Genomic DNA, 16,150 nt, shown 5'->3' with positions numbered 1-16,150 from the left:
GATGCAGGGCTATACTGTGAAATAGAAGGTTATGGGAGAGGGTAGACTTCTGTAACCAGATTAAGAAAAATAATTATTTCAGCAGATAAGATCACAGGGTTTCTATGCAAAGACAGACTTGGCTGCATTTTGTCTGACATTCAGCACTAACCTGGGAAGTGCACGTGCCCCTTCACTGAGGCTTCTGCTTGAACCTCTGCCTTTGCTTCTAATTCTTAGCTTTAATATTGTTGCACTGGAAAACTTGTTAGCATTTTTGAGATGTTAAATGCCTTACATATTCTTTTTGAAATAGTAGCACGTTTCATTGCAGTGTTATTGTTGTTGGTTAGTGATAGCACTGTAGAGAACAGCAACACCAGCATAGGTTTCTAAGATGACAATAGTGCATTTTCACTTCTTGCCTAATGGCTACCTTACTCCAAGCATTTCCTTTTCAGCTGGCTAGGGCTCAGCATACCTTCTGGGCCCCAAATTGTGATCTGTCATTATTCATAGCTGAAACTGCAGTTTGTGCAAATGTGTGCTAAATTGCAATCATTACATGTAGTAAAATAGATTGAAATATCTTTAAATCTGAAGATGTAGCTGTCTCTTAAAATCAGAGAACATGTTAAATTCTCCTATGCTTTGATTTCTCTTTATTAGATTTTGTTTTTCTGTCAGTTGCAGGGTTGTTCTGTGTTCAGTATTTCTGATAATTATTTGGAATGCTTAGATTGAGGTATTAAATGAGCAAAACTATATATCTTGTCTTTAATATGTAAGTGCAAGATAGTGATTCTTCTCTTGCTTTTCATCAAGCCCTTAATCTTTTCAATGTCACCTGTATAAATCAGTGTTGAAGAAAAAGCTACTGTGTGATCTGAGACTTTTCTACAGAACTGTTATATTAAAGCTCTTCATTTAAAAATCACAAACTAAAAGATGTAATGACTTTCAGATTCCTCCTTCCTAAATAATTCTCGCATTGAATTGGTGGGTGATTGAAGGACTAGCTGAATATAAAAACATTAGTGAGAGGAAAAAATCCTTTGTAATTGTGCATACTATGAATCCTACCAGAATAAATGAAATTACATTAAACAAGTGGTTAAGAAAGAATGGAACATGAAGTACTTTAAGTTGCCATATGATGTTGCAGTCTTGCTGGTCCTTTAGGTTGGGGTAGGCCTGGGTTAAGCTGAACATCATGAGTGTTACTCAAGGTGTGTGTCCAGAGGAGAGCAGGCACTGAGCTGTACCTGCTTCCTTCGCAGCTGTTGGCACATCTCACTCTGAGTCCTACCACTAAAGAAGCCACCATCAATGCTTCAAACAGTTGTTTGCCTGCTGAAAGCAGTCCCATGTTCTCTCCAGCTTCCCAGTCTCCACGGGGTAGAACACTCATTGTTTTCATAACTGTTTTCTCTTCACCACATGAACCTCCACTATGTGCAATGCAGTAGTGTCACCCTGAAAACTAAACCTTCTGATCTTGTTTTCATAGGTTTAGTTACTTTCCCAGGAAAGTAATGTAAACATAAGTGTTTACACATTCCTTCTAAGAAACATCCTCTGATGGACATTTCACATGACCAGTGTGCTTGGGAAGGTGGTAACTTAGTTATCCAATCCCTGGTCATTGTCAAGAATCTATAGATACTGGAGTCAGAGAATAAAGTTACTTATTTTCCTGTCATATCACTGAGACATGTTTATGTGAGTCATTCCATGTCCTTTAGCGACACAGTAGGAACCAGGACTGTGTGTTTAGGTCACTGGTAAAATCAGAATCAAATTATTTATAATTTGTTGCAACTTTGTGTTTATTGTATTTTCTCAGTCTAAGTGATGCTTTCCCTTCTTTTTTCCTTTATAGCTTTTTTTTTTTAACCTGTGTCTTTCAAAAGGTAAATAGTAAGTCAGTCTAGATCACATAAATGTTCCTCTAAATGTTCTCCTTTAGGCATATTCCCATCGTTTTGGTTTTCAAGAAGAAACATTATCTAGAAAATAAAGTTAATGATAAATATATAAAATGTTTACCCTTTAGAGTGTCTAGGGAGTTGTATTTCATATAGAGTGACAGTGATTCATGGCTTCTCTTCCCTCTGTACGTGCCTCTGGGATGGCTTGCATTGCCCACAATGCCGTGTCATTTGCTTCCCCTTTATTTTCATGGCCAGCATCTTGCTTTTGCCATATTTCCTTCAGCTGGGCTACAAAAAAAGAGAAAGCAACATGCAGATGTGGGAAAAAGATAATCTTGGAAATACCTGACTAATAATAGTAACAAAAGAGCAGAAAGCGGGTTTGCTTTTACCAGTACATTTAGAATTAAAAAATCTGTGTTAGCCATGTTGACATTAGGCAGAAAATTAAAGTATGTGTAACACCATCTTTCAGTTAAAGGATGATCAGTTACAGATAACATCTAAGAACCAGCAATTTGATTTCAGCCAGTCTAGGCAGGTAGTGATGTCAGTTATTGTTTTCTCTTATAAATTCAGGAGAGATGTATAAAGTAATTCACCATTTATAAAAACAATAAAGTGGATGCTTCAGTTGGCTTTTTATCATTGTACTACAAGAAGCAGTAAAAGTAGAGCTCAAGAATTTAAAATCCATAAAAAGAAACATTTTAACAGAGTGAGAAATTGAATTTCTTATTGCCAAACAATGTTTTTGTATTAGAAATCCAGGTAAGGCTAGATATAAACACACACCATGTATCCCCAGAAATGCTTGTTAATAACTTGTAAAACGTAAGAGAGGGTTTTTGTTGTTTATTTGTTGGTTTGGTGGGTTTTTTTTACCTATGAGATAAATAATCACGTTTTCAGGCTTACAGCAGTTCTAAAGGTCTGCAAAAATGAAAAAGGTACTGGCATAGGCAGGGGAAGGAAATTTCCTAATTTGGCATGCAGGCCTTGTCCATTATGGAGTCTTGTGCATTTTTCTGGAAAGCATCCAGTAATAGATGCTGGCTCAGAAAGCGAGGGGACAGGTCTCCCTGCTTAGGGAAGCTTTTTAGCTCCTGTATCTTCAGCTGTGCCCTAATATGTGATTACTGCAGCTCTGTAAGGAAAGGGGAGGGGAAAAAAAGGAATAAAAGCTGAATTGTAAAAAAATACAAAGTTCTTACTGTTGTTAGTGAAATTTCATACTAAATTATTACAGTCTTAGAATGGGTCAGCTGAATGCTCAATACCAATCTGAGAGTAAGGGTTCTCAAAGGTTTTTGAATAAATGAGGACACCTCGGTGTGCTCGGGTGTCTGAGTCACGGCGTGTGGGGGGAGGCTGAGCACACAGCTCAGTCTGTGCCATGTGAGTGCGTCACTCCAAACTTCAGGTGTTGGTTCCATTTTCTTAGGAATTCATAGGATTTCACACGCCTTCAGATACTGCAGTTCTGCAGTCTGAGGAACTGGCTCAGCCCTTATATAAAACAGGCTGTAACCAGCATTTGAGGCCCTTTTCTCAGGTGATGGAGCTCAGAGCATTAGCTGAGTGCAGTACAGCTTGCACTGGGATGTGTGTGTGAACACTTGTGTACTTTTCTGGCCGGCCAGGCAGCTGCAGCTGCTGGCTGGAGTCCACACTGGCTGCTGGACCTCCCGATGCCATGGGCCCACACGGCCGAGCCGGAGGCAGGGATGTGTCCAGCCCTTCCTTGCAGACTCTGCAGTCACGGTGAAGCTGTTCCTGGTGGATGCTCCTCCTGGGAGCTCAGCCCGCAGCGTGTCCCTCGGTTTGCAGCCCTGCCGGGGGCTGCTGGGCCTGGGCCAAGCAGCCCACCAAGGCTGGCTGGTGACTGCAACTTGAGAGAGCTTCCTCTCTCATCATCAGTGCCTTCCACTTGGCCCTTTTTTCCCCTTCGTTTTTCTCCTTCTCAGCCTGTGATAGGCACCGCAGTGCCTCCTACTGATGCACAGGTTTTTAGTGATTTTTTAGTGCCTTTATGTTCTACAGAGGTCATTACTCTAACTCTGCTTTAGCACCTGCTAATTTGTCAATAATGGTAGTCTCCAAAATTGCAATTAGTGAACAGAAAAACTGTTGCACTGTGTGGTAGAGCAGCCAGGCTTCCCTTAAACCTGTTTTTCTCCACACACACCCCCAACCCCCCACTTGTTTTCAGCTACGTATCAGTCTGCAGGTAAGGGAAGTGTAAATTACTTTATGAAGACACTACTGACAAGTCTCTATTTGGTGCCAATTCTCAGCTTTTTTACTTTTAAGAATTCACTGAACATGCTGTTCAGAATTACTTGCACTCTAGGATTGCTAAAATCACAGCAAATCATGCTAACATTCCTGTCTTTTATGTGACCCTTGAATCCCTTCAGGCATGGCAGTATGGACAGGTAGGTGAAGGGCTTCTGTTATGTTCTTCTGTCGCTTTTGTTAGGACTACTTAAAAGTTGAAAGCAAAAGCACTTGAGTTTTCAAAGACAGAAGGCATATTGCAAGGCAAACTCTCTGAGTGTTTCTATGACACATTTACTGTTCTGCCATATAAAAACTAAGTAGACACTGCAAAGGCTTTTAAATTAAACTGTGAATTTCTTCATTGATTGGAGTGCATCTATTCACTGAATTTTGTTCTTTACCTATTCCACTATCATTTTATTAATACTAATTAACACAAATGCTGCCACAAAATAAAGCCTTTCTAAGGTCATATAGTCAAGCGTTTAAAGAGAGAGAATGTTTGGGACACTCAGTATTTCCTGTTTTTCTGTGAAGTGCTTTCTTAAGCCTGTAATCAGGGAATGAAGCTGTGACAGCAACATCATTTATGTTAACCTGTGCTTGGCTTGTGTCTTGGAAAAGCTGCTGTGCATCTTAGTATCATAGCAGCAGTTTCAGCTTGAAGAAAAAGGTTGGGTAAAACTTAGAGAGAACTAATAATGTATCTTCTTTCAGGAGAAATGTGTTTGAAAATATCAACCATTCATACAACCCATCTCCTAAAAAGCAAACACTTGTTGTGTAGCAGTGTTGTTTTTTTGTGAGTCTAAAGATAATTCTCTCCTTGAGACTGTTAGCAGTGTCCAGTTGGACATCACTGGCAAAGGTGGGGGAAGCAGCCCCGTTCTCATCACTGGTGTGAGCTTTACAGTGGCACAGAGCGAGCCAGCTACTGCCCAACACTTTGTCAGGTCTGTAAATTATGTGCCATTCCCTCCAAGTCTGAATGGGGATATCTGCTGAACTAGGTTTAACTTGATGTTATTTTTAGAACAAATTACATTGATTGCATACTATTTCAAAGGCCCCAAGTAATAAAGTACACAATTAAATGTATCTGACTAGTTTAATTTCTCTATGTGGTTTTTGTTATAAAAACTTAACCATTTATGTTCCAGACTCGTCTGGCAAAGATTTTGGTCCTACTCTGGGATTAAAGAAGTCCAGTTCTCTTGAGAGTCTTCAGACTGCTGTGGCTGAAGTAAGGAAGAATGAACTCCCTTTTCACAGACCCAGGCCTCACGTGGTGCGGGGTCGGGGATGCAACGAGAGCTTCCGAGCTGCCATTGACAAGTCTTACGATGGACCTGAGGATGGAGAGGAGGGTATGTTGCTGAGGGCACTCACTGAGAGAGCCACCTTCACTTAGCACTGCTGATGGCCAGCTCGATAGAGCACCATGAGCAAGTGATTTAGTCCAATTTAAGCTGATCACATTTTAAAAGCTGTTCACATCTTCCACTGAATAGAGCTGTCTCTGCAGTACCCCATCCAACCTTGACTGGGTTTAGTGTAAAGTCTTTCACTGATCTCCTTTGGGGCAGGGGTGGGTTGGAGGATTTAGAACTCAATCCTTAAATAATTATGTTTTTCAACTTCAAGAAGCAGCTGCTTTCTTCAGATTACATTAAAAATTATCTCTCTTGTTTTACAATTCCCCCTTTTCCAGCCAGGAAATTTGTTTCATGTTGTAGATAAGGCAGAGTGTATTGATAGCACCCTGCTGCTCATTCTGTCGCTATGGGTTTTATGGACCCCAGTCTGGAAATGCATCTCCTTTAGTACAGAGCATAAAACTGTGCTTGGATCCTGAGCCCCCCAATAGAAATAACATGGCTCTTTTCCAGCCAGACAGAACATTTTATCCATTTCTTGTTCAGCCACTAAAATAGAAGGATTCCAGGGAGTGAATGAAGTCATTTTGTTATACAGGTTGGTTATGCGTACACCAGGATCTCTTGCTGAAGTAAGCTCTCTGTTTGAAACTCAGCACATGGTTTTCTTGAGCTGATGAAGGTTAACAAGCTAGATTTCAAACAGAACAGTGCTTTACTGTATCAGGATCTTTATATCAGGAACAATAACCAAAAAACAATTCATTAAAATAATTCTGTGTTTAATTTACAATATAAATCTATTTAAATCCACTAGATCTGTTTAGTCTGCTTTTTAAATTATTCAATTAAATGAGTAAGTGTTGTGAGTCATTTGAGCTCTTTGAAGACACTCTTGCTGTATTTCACATGTTTGCATTTCAGTGGCCCGTAGCCATCCTCATTGCTTCTTTTTCATTCTGTGCAGATGGTGGCTCTGATAAGAGCTCTCACTGTGGTCAAGAAGCTCAAAACGTGGAATCTGCCCCTTCAGGGAACCCTGAAATAGAAGATGCAGAAATCAAAGCAAAAAAAGACAAAAAAACTAGGGAGAAAGAGAAGAAAAAGGGCAAATCTAAAACCAAAGAGAAGAAAAAGAAGGAAGAAAACGAAGATCCAGAAAAGAAAAAGAAGAAAGGCTTTGGTGTCATGTTGAGGTATGGCATTTTACAAAGATAAACAGCCACTCATTCTCTCTCTAAGATAGGAAACAACCAATGCTCTCGTAAAGTAGTGGAAAAATTATTTCACTTGGACTCAAATAATGTTTATGTTATTGAAAAAGAAAGCAGTTTATACTTTTACACCAAACTTGTAACTGCGGCAGAAGACATTTGGCAGACAAAATGTCTTTTTGTGCCTTTGAAATGCATTCCCATATGTCAGAAAAGATTCAAGGTTTTAGGCTTAAAACAAGCATGTATCGGTGGGGAAGGATTTGTGGGGAATATTTCTGAGTAATACAAATCCTGCTCCCACTCAGACCTTTGCCTTCTCTTCCCTTGCTTATCTGCTTCCTTCACAAGCTGCTGGGAAAGCAGAATTCCTTGTGTTACTGCAAAAGGTCTACTAACATTTGCAATTGCTGAGAGCCACTACCTATGAAAAAATCTTTGCTTTATGGCTTCAGCCATTGCCTGCAGTGAACAAAAGTTCACTGTCCTCCCTGCCCAGCATGCAAGTGTTTGGATTTCTGCTGTGGCTCTTTGTTCTGTGGCTCTGCATAGTCTAGAGTAATCAGAGTTCTCATTTCCTTGGTCTTGCTGGAACCTTTGGTGCGGTAGGCACTGGTTGCTAACACCCTTCCCTCTGGTACCTGTTGACTCTGTGGAGGATTTAAGTGTTTAAGTAGCTCTTTGCATTTGATACAGGGTGTGTGATGAAATTTTTTGGTCACGTGGAAGAGATAAAACTGAAGGACAGTGCAGTTACTTATGGCACTGAACACTTAACACTGGCTTTAGGAAGCTATTGGTGTTTCTTGCTGTGCTGAATTGTAGACAGAACACATACATACAAAAACCACAATCATTGTTTGGGCAAGGATACATTTAACTAGTAATCTAAGAAATTCAAATGCAAGATCATTCACTGATCATGGTGTTCATTAGGACATATAATGTATGAACTGCCTTACAACTTTCTGTCACTATGTTCTCTAGAGTAAAATTATATGTGTAATATTAACATGGAAGGTTTTAGCTGACTTTCTTCCATGTATCAGCAACTGCCCTATCAACTTTTGAGCACTGTGGCGACACTGTCAAAAATACACAGGCATGCCTGTGTGCCAGATTTGCATGTCAGCAGTTGTTAGTGTTCATAAGATGTACCTGGCTGTACCAGTCTGCTTTCAAATGGGCCCTTCAGGAACCGAGGAGGGAGGTACACACACCTGTGCATTGTGTGTGCATTTGTCTTCATACTGCTTAAATAAATAGGACTTAACATGGAAGGGTAGTCAAAAACTGAATTAGGAGGGTGACTTCAAAATCTCTCTTGTGTATCTTAAGCTTTATATCTCTTTTCATTCTTCTTTCTACCTCTTTGGCATGAGTAGGAGAGAAGAGGGGAGTGGCACATAGGTTTGACAAAAGGATAAGTACTGTTTCATGTATCGAAGATACATAGAAGATCCAGAGTTTGAATTGTAAAGTCTTATAGGGGTATTATATCTGAGCCAAAAAGAATGTGGGCTGACATCAGAATCCAAAACAAGCTATTGTAGTTGACAGAAACTCTGATAATGGTCAATATGCAAAGCTAGGAACAACAGGTTGCTACTATTTGCAGTGATTCCCTCTTTAAAAATATATTCCACAATTTAGTAATACACAAGGTTTATACATCTGCTCTTTACATCAGCTTGCCTTTTGTTTAGTTTGATAGTCTTCCCAGCTGACAGTGTTAATAATATTTGTCTGTATGGCAGAATAGAATGGGAATTTCTATCCCACACCACTGAAAATCTCTACAAAACAACGAAGATGGAAGCAATATGTTAAAATAAACAAAGAAGAAGAAGTAGGTAAGAACTAACAGTTCAGCTGGGAGGTTTTTGGAGGTTTTGTGTCCTTGTTGGTATTTCTTTCCAGAATTTATAAAACTTGAAAAGAAATTCCTTCCTGAAAAGGTGAGAGTATTAGGGAATCCTAGACATGATAGACGTGAAAGAAGGGTGCAGACCTCTAAAGCAGAGCTTGAACAAGAGCAGCCAGTGTGAGTTTACAAAAGAATTGGGGACCATATGTCCCCAGTTGCTAAAAGATGAGCAAATCCAGACTGGTATTTTTTCAGACAGAAACTGGCGTGTATGACATGAACAGCAAAAACCACTGATCTGAATGTTTTTAAAAGAAGTAATAGGGAACTAATAGTGGCATTCAGAGCAGGTCAAATACCAACTAAATATTAGATTCAAGAGGTATTTTTTCAAACTGGAGTCTTGTACTAATGTGAAGGCTGAGGAGTGTCAGGAGGGATGGGAAGGAGGATTGAATGATAAGTATTTTAGCAAAATGGATGGAAAGAAACATCCAGATTTTTTTATGACGTTGCGGGAATGAAACTGGCATGTTTTATTGGTAGAACATCTGTGGAAGGAAAGAGAGAAGTTTAAGATGACAAAAGTTGTGAGCTTCTGCAGCAGGCTACTAATTCTTGGTATCTTAAGAGAAAGAAGTAGAGAGAAGTATTTAGAAACTGAGATGAGCCCAGTTTTTGACATGATGAATTTAAATCAGAAAGGGAACCTGACACACAGGGGGCATTACACATGTAAACACTGTAGTGGAGCAGAAATCTTGGTGAAGAAGGAAATCTGTAGTGTGCATTTTGTATGTACAGTGGTGGTTGTGCTGTAATCCACCACGTGTGCAACCACCAAAAGGAGGAACAGAGCCCTTGTTAGACTGACAGGAGAGATAAAGCCAAGGGAAAAAAGTTATGAAAGCAAGTGGCAGGGGTGAGAAGAGGAAATATATTCCTGGGACTAGGTGATGTCATGAATTTTTTCTGCTAGTCCAGTGACTGCAGCCATGTGACAAATCCACCGGGAGCTGGAACCTCCACTCTGGTATGTTTATACTGCCTGTAGCTCATGGGCAGCTTTGTTCAGAGCTATTTCAGCTGTGCAGGCATGGTTCTGCTGTGCTGTGGGATGCATCCAAACAGAAAAACAGACTTGCTGAACCCATGTCAAAATTGGCTTGAGATAAGTAGGAATTGAGCATCTGTGGTGAAAGCTCCAGGACCAGAAGGACAATGAAAAAGAGAGATCTTGCCAGAAAGCTCAGTGCTAATTAAGACACATGCATTTTCTGGTGAATGACATGGGGTCAGATGTAAAGGACAAAAGAAAGTAGAATTTGAGGCTAAAACAGCTGCTGGAAATGTCCTACTTGTCTACAGTGGGATTTTTGTGCTGTGCTTGCTGGGTCATCCATACAGCTGTAAGAAGTTTTACCTTGATAGGGGCCATGTGAATTGGCTGGCTTCTACTTTATAATCAATAACAAAGCATTTCAAGATATTAAAACCAAATCCAAGTACTCAGCTGTAGTACAAGAATTGTTGAGCTTTAGTCTTTTGCATCTGAGATTTTTGAACATATTGGAATTGCTACTGCATTGGTTTTTTGCCTTTTTTTTTTTTTAATTTAACAACAGAAAATAGCAAAGCTGTTAGCAGTTGCTAACAGATTTCACTTAGTGCCTCATCTGTTGCTCAGCTGCTATTTACTTGTAGTTCCTGGTCTTTTTTTACACATACAAAAAGAAGAATGATTGCTTTCCTGCTAAGCTTTTCCTTGATTGAAGCTTTATTTAGGTGACTGTGATTCAGGGAGACCATCAAGAAATCATGCTTTTATTTTTGTAATCATTGTTTTTTTAAAAGACCTGTTTTTTCACTCTGTATTAACTGAAACTCTTAGCTGCAGCATATTAATGACTGTGGCATTTGGGCAAAGTGGATTAATGTACTAGAGGTTTGAAATGCAGATGACACTGGTTAAAATCTCTATAATCCAAAGTACTGTTTCACTGTGGTGCTGACTGCACAGTGTTTTGTTTCTTTGTTGGTTCTGATGCATATATTGCCTGCCTTAGTTCTGAAGGTGTATATGTGCTGTCCAAAAGAACAGAAGCTGAGCCTTAACTGGTTTTGTCTAACATTGGCCAAGGAGCATTATATTTTACTTTTTGATGTTTTCTGGCACATCATGCTGTCATTGTTCACTAATAACCCACCACTAGACAACAGACAGAACAGTAAATGGAGACTGTGTATCAAGAAAACAAGTACATTAAATACTTTCATTACTGGAGCTGTGACTAAATGTATACTTCAGTCTCAGGGAAAGGCTAGTGACAAGCATCTACACTGAATCTTTTTCAGAACAGAAATAATACTGAGTTCTGTGCAGATACATAAGAGCAGCAAGATTGCACAATGCCGCATTTGATTCTTGGCTCATCCCTTTTCTCACATTGAGCTGACTGATTCTTTCTGGGCACTGTGAGTCTTAGAAGACTGCTAGACATCAAATGAGCTTCCCTGTACTTCTTTTTTAAGGTGTTCAGTATTTTCAGGAGAAACACTGTAGTGAAACAGCATATTCTTGCTTTCGAAAAAAGGTAGTGTCTAGTGTCATTGTTTAGAACTGCCAAAAGCTTTATGAGGAGAGCTCTGTAGGCTGTTTGGAAGGGTTAATTAACCCATTGGCAGAGGGTGTTAGAAATCCCTGATGCTGAACATTAATGCAGAATGTATTGTCACTTAGGACTGAGGACACAAAGCTGATCTAACCAAGAGGCTAATAAAATAAATTTAAAAATTATTCCTCAGTTTGCTAGGTGATGAACTCCAGATTTTAAATTTATGGTAAATAGTTATTGAATTGCCATGCTTTGAAAAACTATCAAAATATTCTCTTCTAACAAAGCTGGGCTTTGTGTTTCTAAATTAAGTTGGCAGAAGACTGAACCTTTAAATCACCAGGGAAATGTGACCTCTGCCATGCAGTGCAGCTCTGTATCCTAATCCCATAGCAGTTGTTACAGTGCTAGAGTATAATAAGCATAAGTCTGTGGCTCTCTCTACCTTTTCCAGATAGTGATTGTAAAAATTCTGGGCAGCCCTTTCAGTTTTATGGATATGAAGGTAAGATAGCTAATGGACTGCAGCCACACCAATGGCATTTTAATAGGTAGCTCCCCCAGGCAGAGACCAGGAGGCTGAAATCATAATTTTTTTGTGTGGCATAAAAATCTAAGAGCAGGTATGTAATTGGTGACTCAGAGTAAAGAGTTGTGCTGAACTGGAGTGCTGTGGGAGAGCACTCTCTCATTCAGTCTTCACATCTAGACTGGACTCAGGAAGAAAAAACAATCAACCTTCTCCATATAAAGCAGTGCTTGTCAACTTGACTGTTTCACTAGAAAATATTTTAAAAATTAGCATAGGTGAGAAAATGTCTGTCCCGCAGCAGTATTGTACTTCAACCATGACTTGTATATTTTTGCACATATAGGTATAACTACAAGGCCAGGAAGTAGGAATATATATGTGTGTATTAGTTAGATTTGCTTTTTGCTCTTCAGAAAGAGTGCAATTTCCCACATAATAGTTCATCTTAAATTATTTACCTTCCATTTCACAATATGAGCCATGAATATTTTATTTTTTGTCCCTTTAATTTGCCAATTTTCCTTTGAGCTAAGTGCCTTAGTGATTTTAATTTTTCATTCTAGTTGGAAGACAGAAATGACCCTTTTTTCATTACTACTATTATAGGCCTTGTGCTCAGAATGATACTTTTTACAACCAGCACTGTTGAGCCTGTAATGGTATTGCAGAGTAGATAGCATAATATACAGATATTGACTTCCATTAGGTATGGCACTAAGGCAACTTATGGAGAGATTTTTATTTTTTTTTCTACTCTGTTGCCCTTAGAAGTTGAGTGTTGTTGAAGAAAAGGTAGCAGTATATGTAGAAGGAGCAAATAATAAAGATGTGACTTGGAGACAGATGGAGTATGTAACTTTTTAATGTATTTATCTGTGTATGATTCTGGAAATCAGTATGGACATTGATAGATAAAAAAAACCCACAACTAATATAAATTATGTTTTAATTAGGCCAAAGTTTTTTTAGCCTAAAAGAAAATTTTAGGGTTTTTTTGTCCTCAATTGCAAAATTATCCGAGGTGGATCATGTGTATTTGAAAAGCAGCATCAGTTCATGAGCCAGATGAGTTATTTAGAGGCCTTGATTTCGTTTTGATAATAAAAATCCCACTTTTCATTTAGGTAAATTGGTAAATAAAGCTCCACTTACCTTTGAAGAGCATAAGAACATGAGAGAGAGCATGTATCTAGTCAATTTAATCTACCTCAAATTTGTCAAGTATTTTAAACTGAAAAAACTAAACAAACATTTCATTTTGCATGTATGACTTTTTCTTTTCCTCCATTATATTAATTCCTCCTTGGCTGCATTCATAGTCAGACTAAAGCAGAGAAAATAAGGGGGTTTTGTACTAAAAATGATCATGCAGACTGCCTACTAAAGGCTGATTTGTTTAATTAAGCATCTGTTCTCCCCTTAATATGCATGCATAAATCTCATTAACGTTAGATGTATGCAAGTGCAGTGAAGAATAGACCCCTCACTCTCATTACTGAACTTGGATAACAAGATTTATATTTACTTAACAGATCAGAGCAGAAAGTTCCCTCTGACTATTTAAAAGGACTCAAAATTACAAACTGTTTGCAAGGAGCATGCTTTTTGTGAAAAACTTGCATGTTCACTTCAAGTTGAAATATCATTATTCAAGTCATTACTAAGCAAAAAAAAAAAAAAAAAGGCAGCATGCTTTGCCTTTGAGGATTAACTTCAAATTCTACTTTAATGGACACTTGCCTATTTAATATTGACCTCTGTGCATGCCACAGCTGCTAAAAGTAAACTCCAGGTATTTTCTGGAAGTAGCATATTTCTTCTAAGTGTCTGTCTCTAATCTCCCAAGAAATGTGTTCTGCAAGAAGAGTCCTAGAAAGCAAAGTGTATTCTTGGGGAATACTGAACACTGCAGCACTGTGTTCATCCATCATTCACTAGAATTGGCTGTTACTTGCTCTAAAATCCTCCTAAAATCTAGCTGAGGATAAAGCTTGAATTCCATGTTTTCTATATAAATTGTAGGACATTGGGTATTTCTGTAGGTGGTACAGATACATTATGGTTAAAGGTGCTAGAAGGTTTAGTCTTGCCCACAAAATTTTGAATTAAGGTTTCCTGTGCTGCATTTTAACCAATGAATACGAAGTTTTGCTCAGGAATACAGTGCAGAGTGTAAGTTCTATCTTGTTAACAAAAGAAACAACAGGTTTTTGCTGATTTTCTGAATCAGTATTTCTTGTAACATGACTGTGTTAAATTGAGGGGTTTGGAGGAGAGACAACAATTAACAGAGAAATGATACAGAAGGGGACTCCTGACAGATTCCTGAACTGAAGAGTGCTGCTGGGTGCTGGTTTAATAGGTATTGCCATTAACAGCCATCTGTAGAGAAAATTAAATATACTCATCTCACTGAATTATGATTTATGCCACACAATGCAGTCAAACCAAAGTAATATTTATATTATAGTGCAGAGTCATTGATTAAATGCACATGGCATCTCAAATCCAGTTGACATTTTAAATCGAAATGATTGCAGACATGTGGTCATTTATTTAACTATTACTTTAAAAAATGTGTCTCTACTTGTTATTAATAGAAGAAAGTCAGACCTGACCAATATTTCAATAGGCTGACCTTTTGTTTTGCTGACATATAAAAGAAAGCTCCTTTTGGGATAGTCACAATTTCAGAGCGTATGAAGCATGCTAGCTTCAGAAAAAACCTGACCCCTTGAACTACTCTGTCTCTTTCTTCCCTTTTATTTTTTTTCCACGCAGGATTTTTGAAAGAAAATGAAGAAAAGATGGTTTAGGAGATAGCAAAAGTTTAAGGTTTGGGGTTAGGTAGGAAAATGTTTAGGAGATACTGTGAGAGAGGCTTTGTTTCAAATGCCCACTCTGCTACTTTGGATTTCTTGGGAATCACTGGTTAACTCCACTGCTCTGAGCCCTAGTTTTTACACAAAAATTATCCTCTGTGCTTGTAAAAAATGAACATAGCAACATTTCCCTGCTTTATATTATCATTGTTCTGCTAAACACTTCTTTATACAACATTTTATTTATAAACAATTTAAAAATCAAATACATTTAAAAAACAGCCTGATTACTCCTGTAACAGTGTACCAGGAAAATAGTTTTATTCTTAAGAAAATGAAAAAGTAGTAAGCTTTCATATGACTTTCTCAAACTAATTTTCCTTTCCATACCAATTCTTGCTGCTGCTACTGCGTGTGGCAGTGAGCTGAGGTTTCCTTCTCTCTGTACTACCTCCTCACTACAGATGCTTTCACCTTCAGAAATGCTTTTTGGAATATAATGCCTCAGAATTAAAGCTTACTTTCTGTCTTTTACCCTGATTTAACGTTGTCTTGTTAGAAAAAAAACAAATTGTTGTTTCAAATTTACCATGGGAAAACTATTTTTGCAGATTAGTCCTCTTGTTAGCCTTGCTCTGTCATCATGAAGACTGGCAGCATCTTCTCCCTTTCACAAAACCCCTCTATGGGATGTTATCTTTTGGTGACCTTAAATCTATTCAGTGGGCCAGGGTCTAAAATTTGCTGACTTTCTACACAGGACACCGAACACATGACCACACAGAAATTTCTTCCCTTTGTGCTTGGACTCGTGTTGCTTCCAGATTATGTGAGTCTCTCTTGTGGCTCACGCTGCTAGGTCCTGGTTCTGAGTGCTGTCACCTCCCTGTGCCAGATCCAGCTCTGTCCCCTTCCCGCTCTGGTCTGTGTTACCTGTCCAGTGTGCTCACCTGCTGTGAGCAGCCACGGGCACTCACAGCCAGCCTGTCTCAGCAGCACTTTGCCTTCTACTCTAACATTTGCAGTGAGTCTGGATAGAAAGTGCTTTACACAGCTTTCAACTTCCCTGAGAGTTGCCTCTGCTGCAAACTATCCACCATGTGCGTGAGCACTGGCACAGCTAAGTGAATGATGAGGAAAGGCTTTATATCCTTTCTACCCCAGCTTCTGCCTTCCATCTCTGTCCAACAGCAGTGAGAAAAGCCCTTTACAGCATCCTACTCTGCACCGCATTTGGCCATGTCCCATTCGCCTCCACCTCTCCTCATTTGTTTGGATGTGAATGCAAAGGTGCAGGATTGATCCTTACCCAGCAGTTCCAGCTCATTCAGCTGTTAACTTAGCACGTAACTGGTGTTCCTGTCAGCTGTAACCCTTCATCCTGGACACTGCTTGTTTGTCACCAGGTTTCTCCCTCTGTTATTTTCTCCTCCTCTCTGCCCTGTTCTGCAGCCTGGGATCTCTCTTGTCCTGATTGACACACAGCTTATGCAGAGCCTTGAGTAATAAACCCAGCAGAGTTCCTTAG

At 39.1% G+C, this 16,150-nt stretch overlaps 1 protein-coding gene across 1 annotated transcript in view; it reads left to right on the top strand.

Moving 5' to 3' along the window:
• PARD3B (par-3 family cell polarity regulator beta) overlaps nucleotides 1-16,150 on the top strand; it is a 392,350-nt gene that overhangs the window by 249,441 nt on the left and 126,759 nt on the right. Inside the window, exons 17-18 of the mRNA XM_015635105.3 lie at nucleotides 5,357-5,563; nucleotides 6,540-6,768. Coding sequence (XP_015490591.1) covers nucleotides 5,357-5,563; nucleotides 6,540-6,768 — 436 coding nt within the window. The remainder of the gene's footprint in view (nucleotides 1-5,356; nucleotides 5,564-6,539; nucleotides 6,769-16,150) is intronic.

Source organism: Parus major, chromosome 7 (assembly GCF_001522545.3).
Source record: "Parus major isolate Abel chromosome 7, Parus_major1.1, whole genome shotgun sequence".
NCBI lineage: Eukaryota > Metazoa > Chordata > Aves > Passeriformes > Paridae > Parus > Parus major.
The sequence above is the reverse complement of the archived record's forward strand: the minus strand, read 5'-3'. Positions and strand labels throughout refer to the sequence as shown.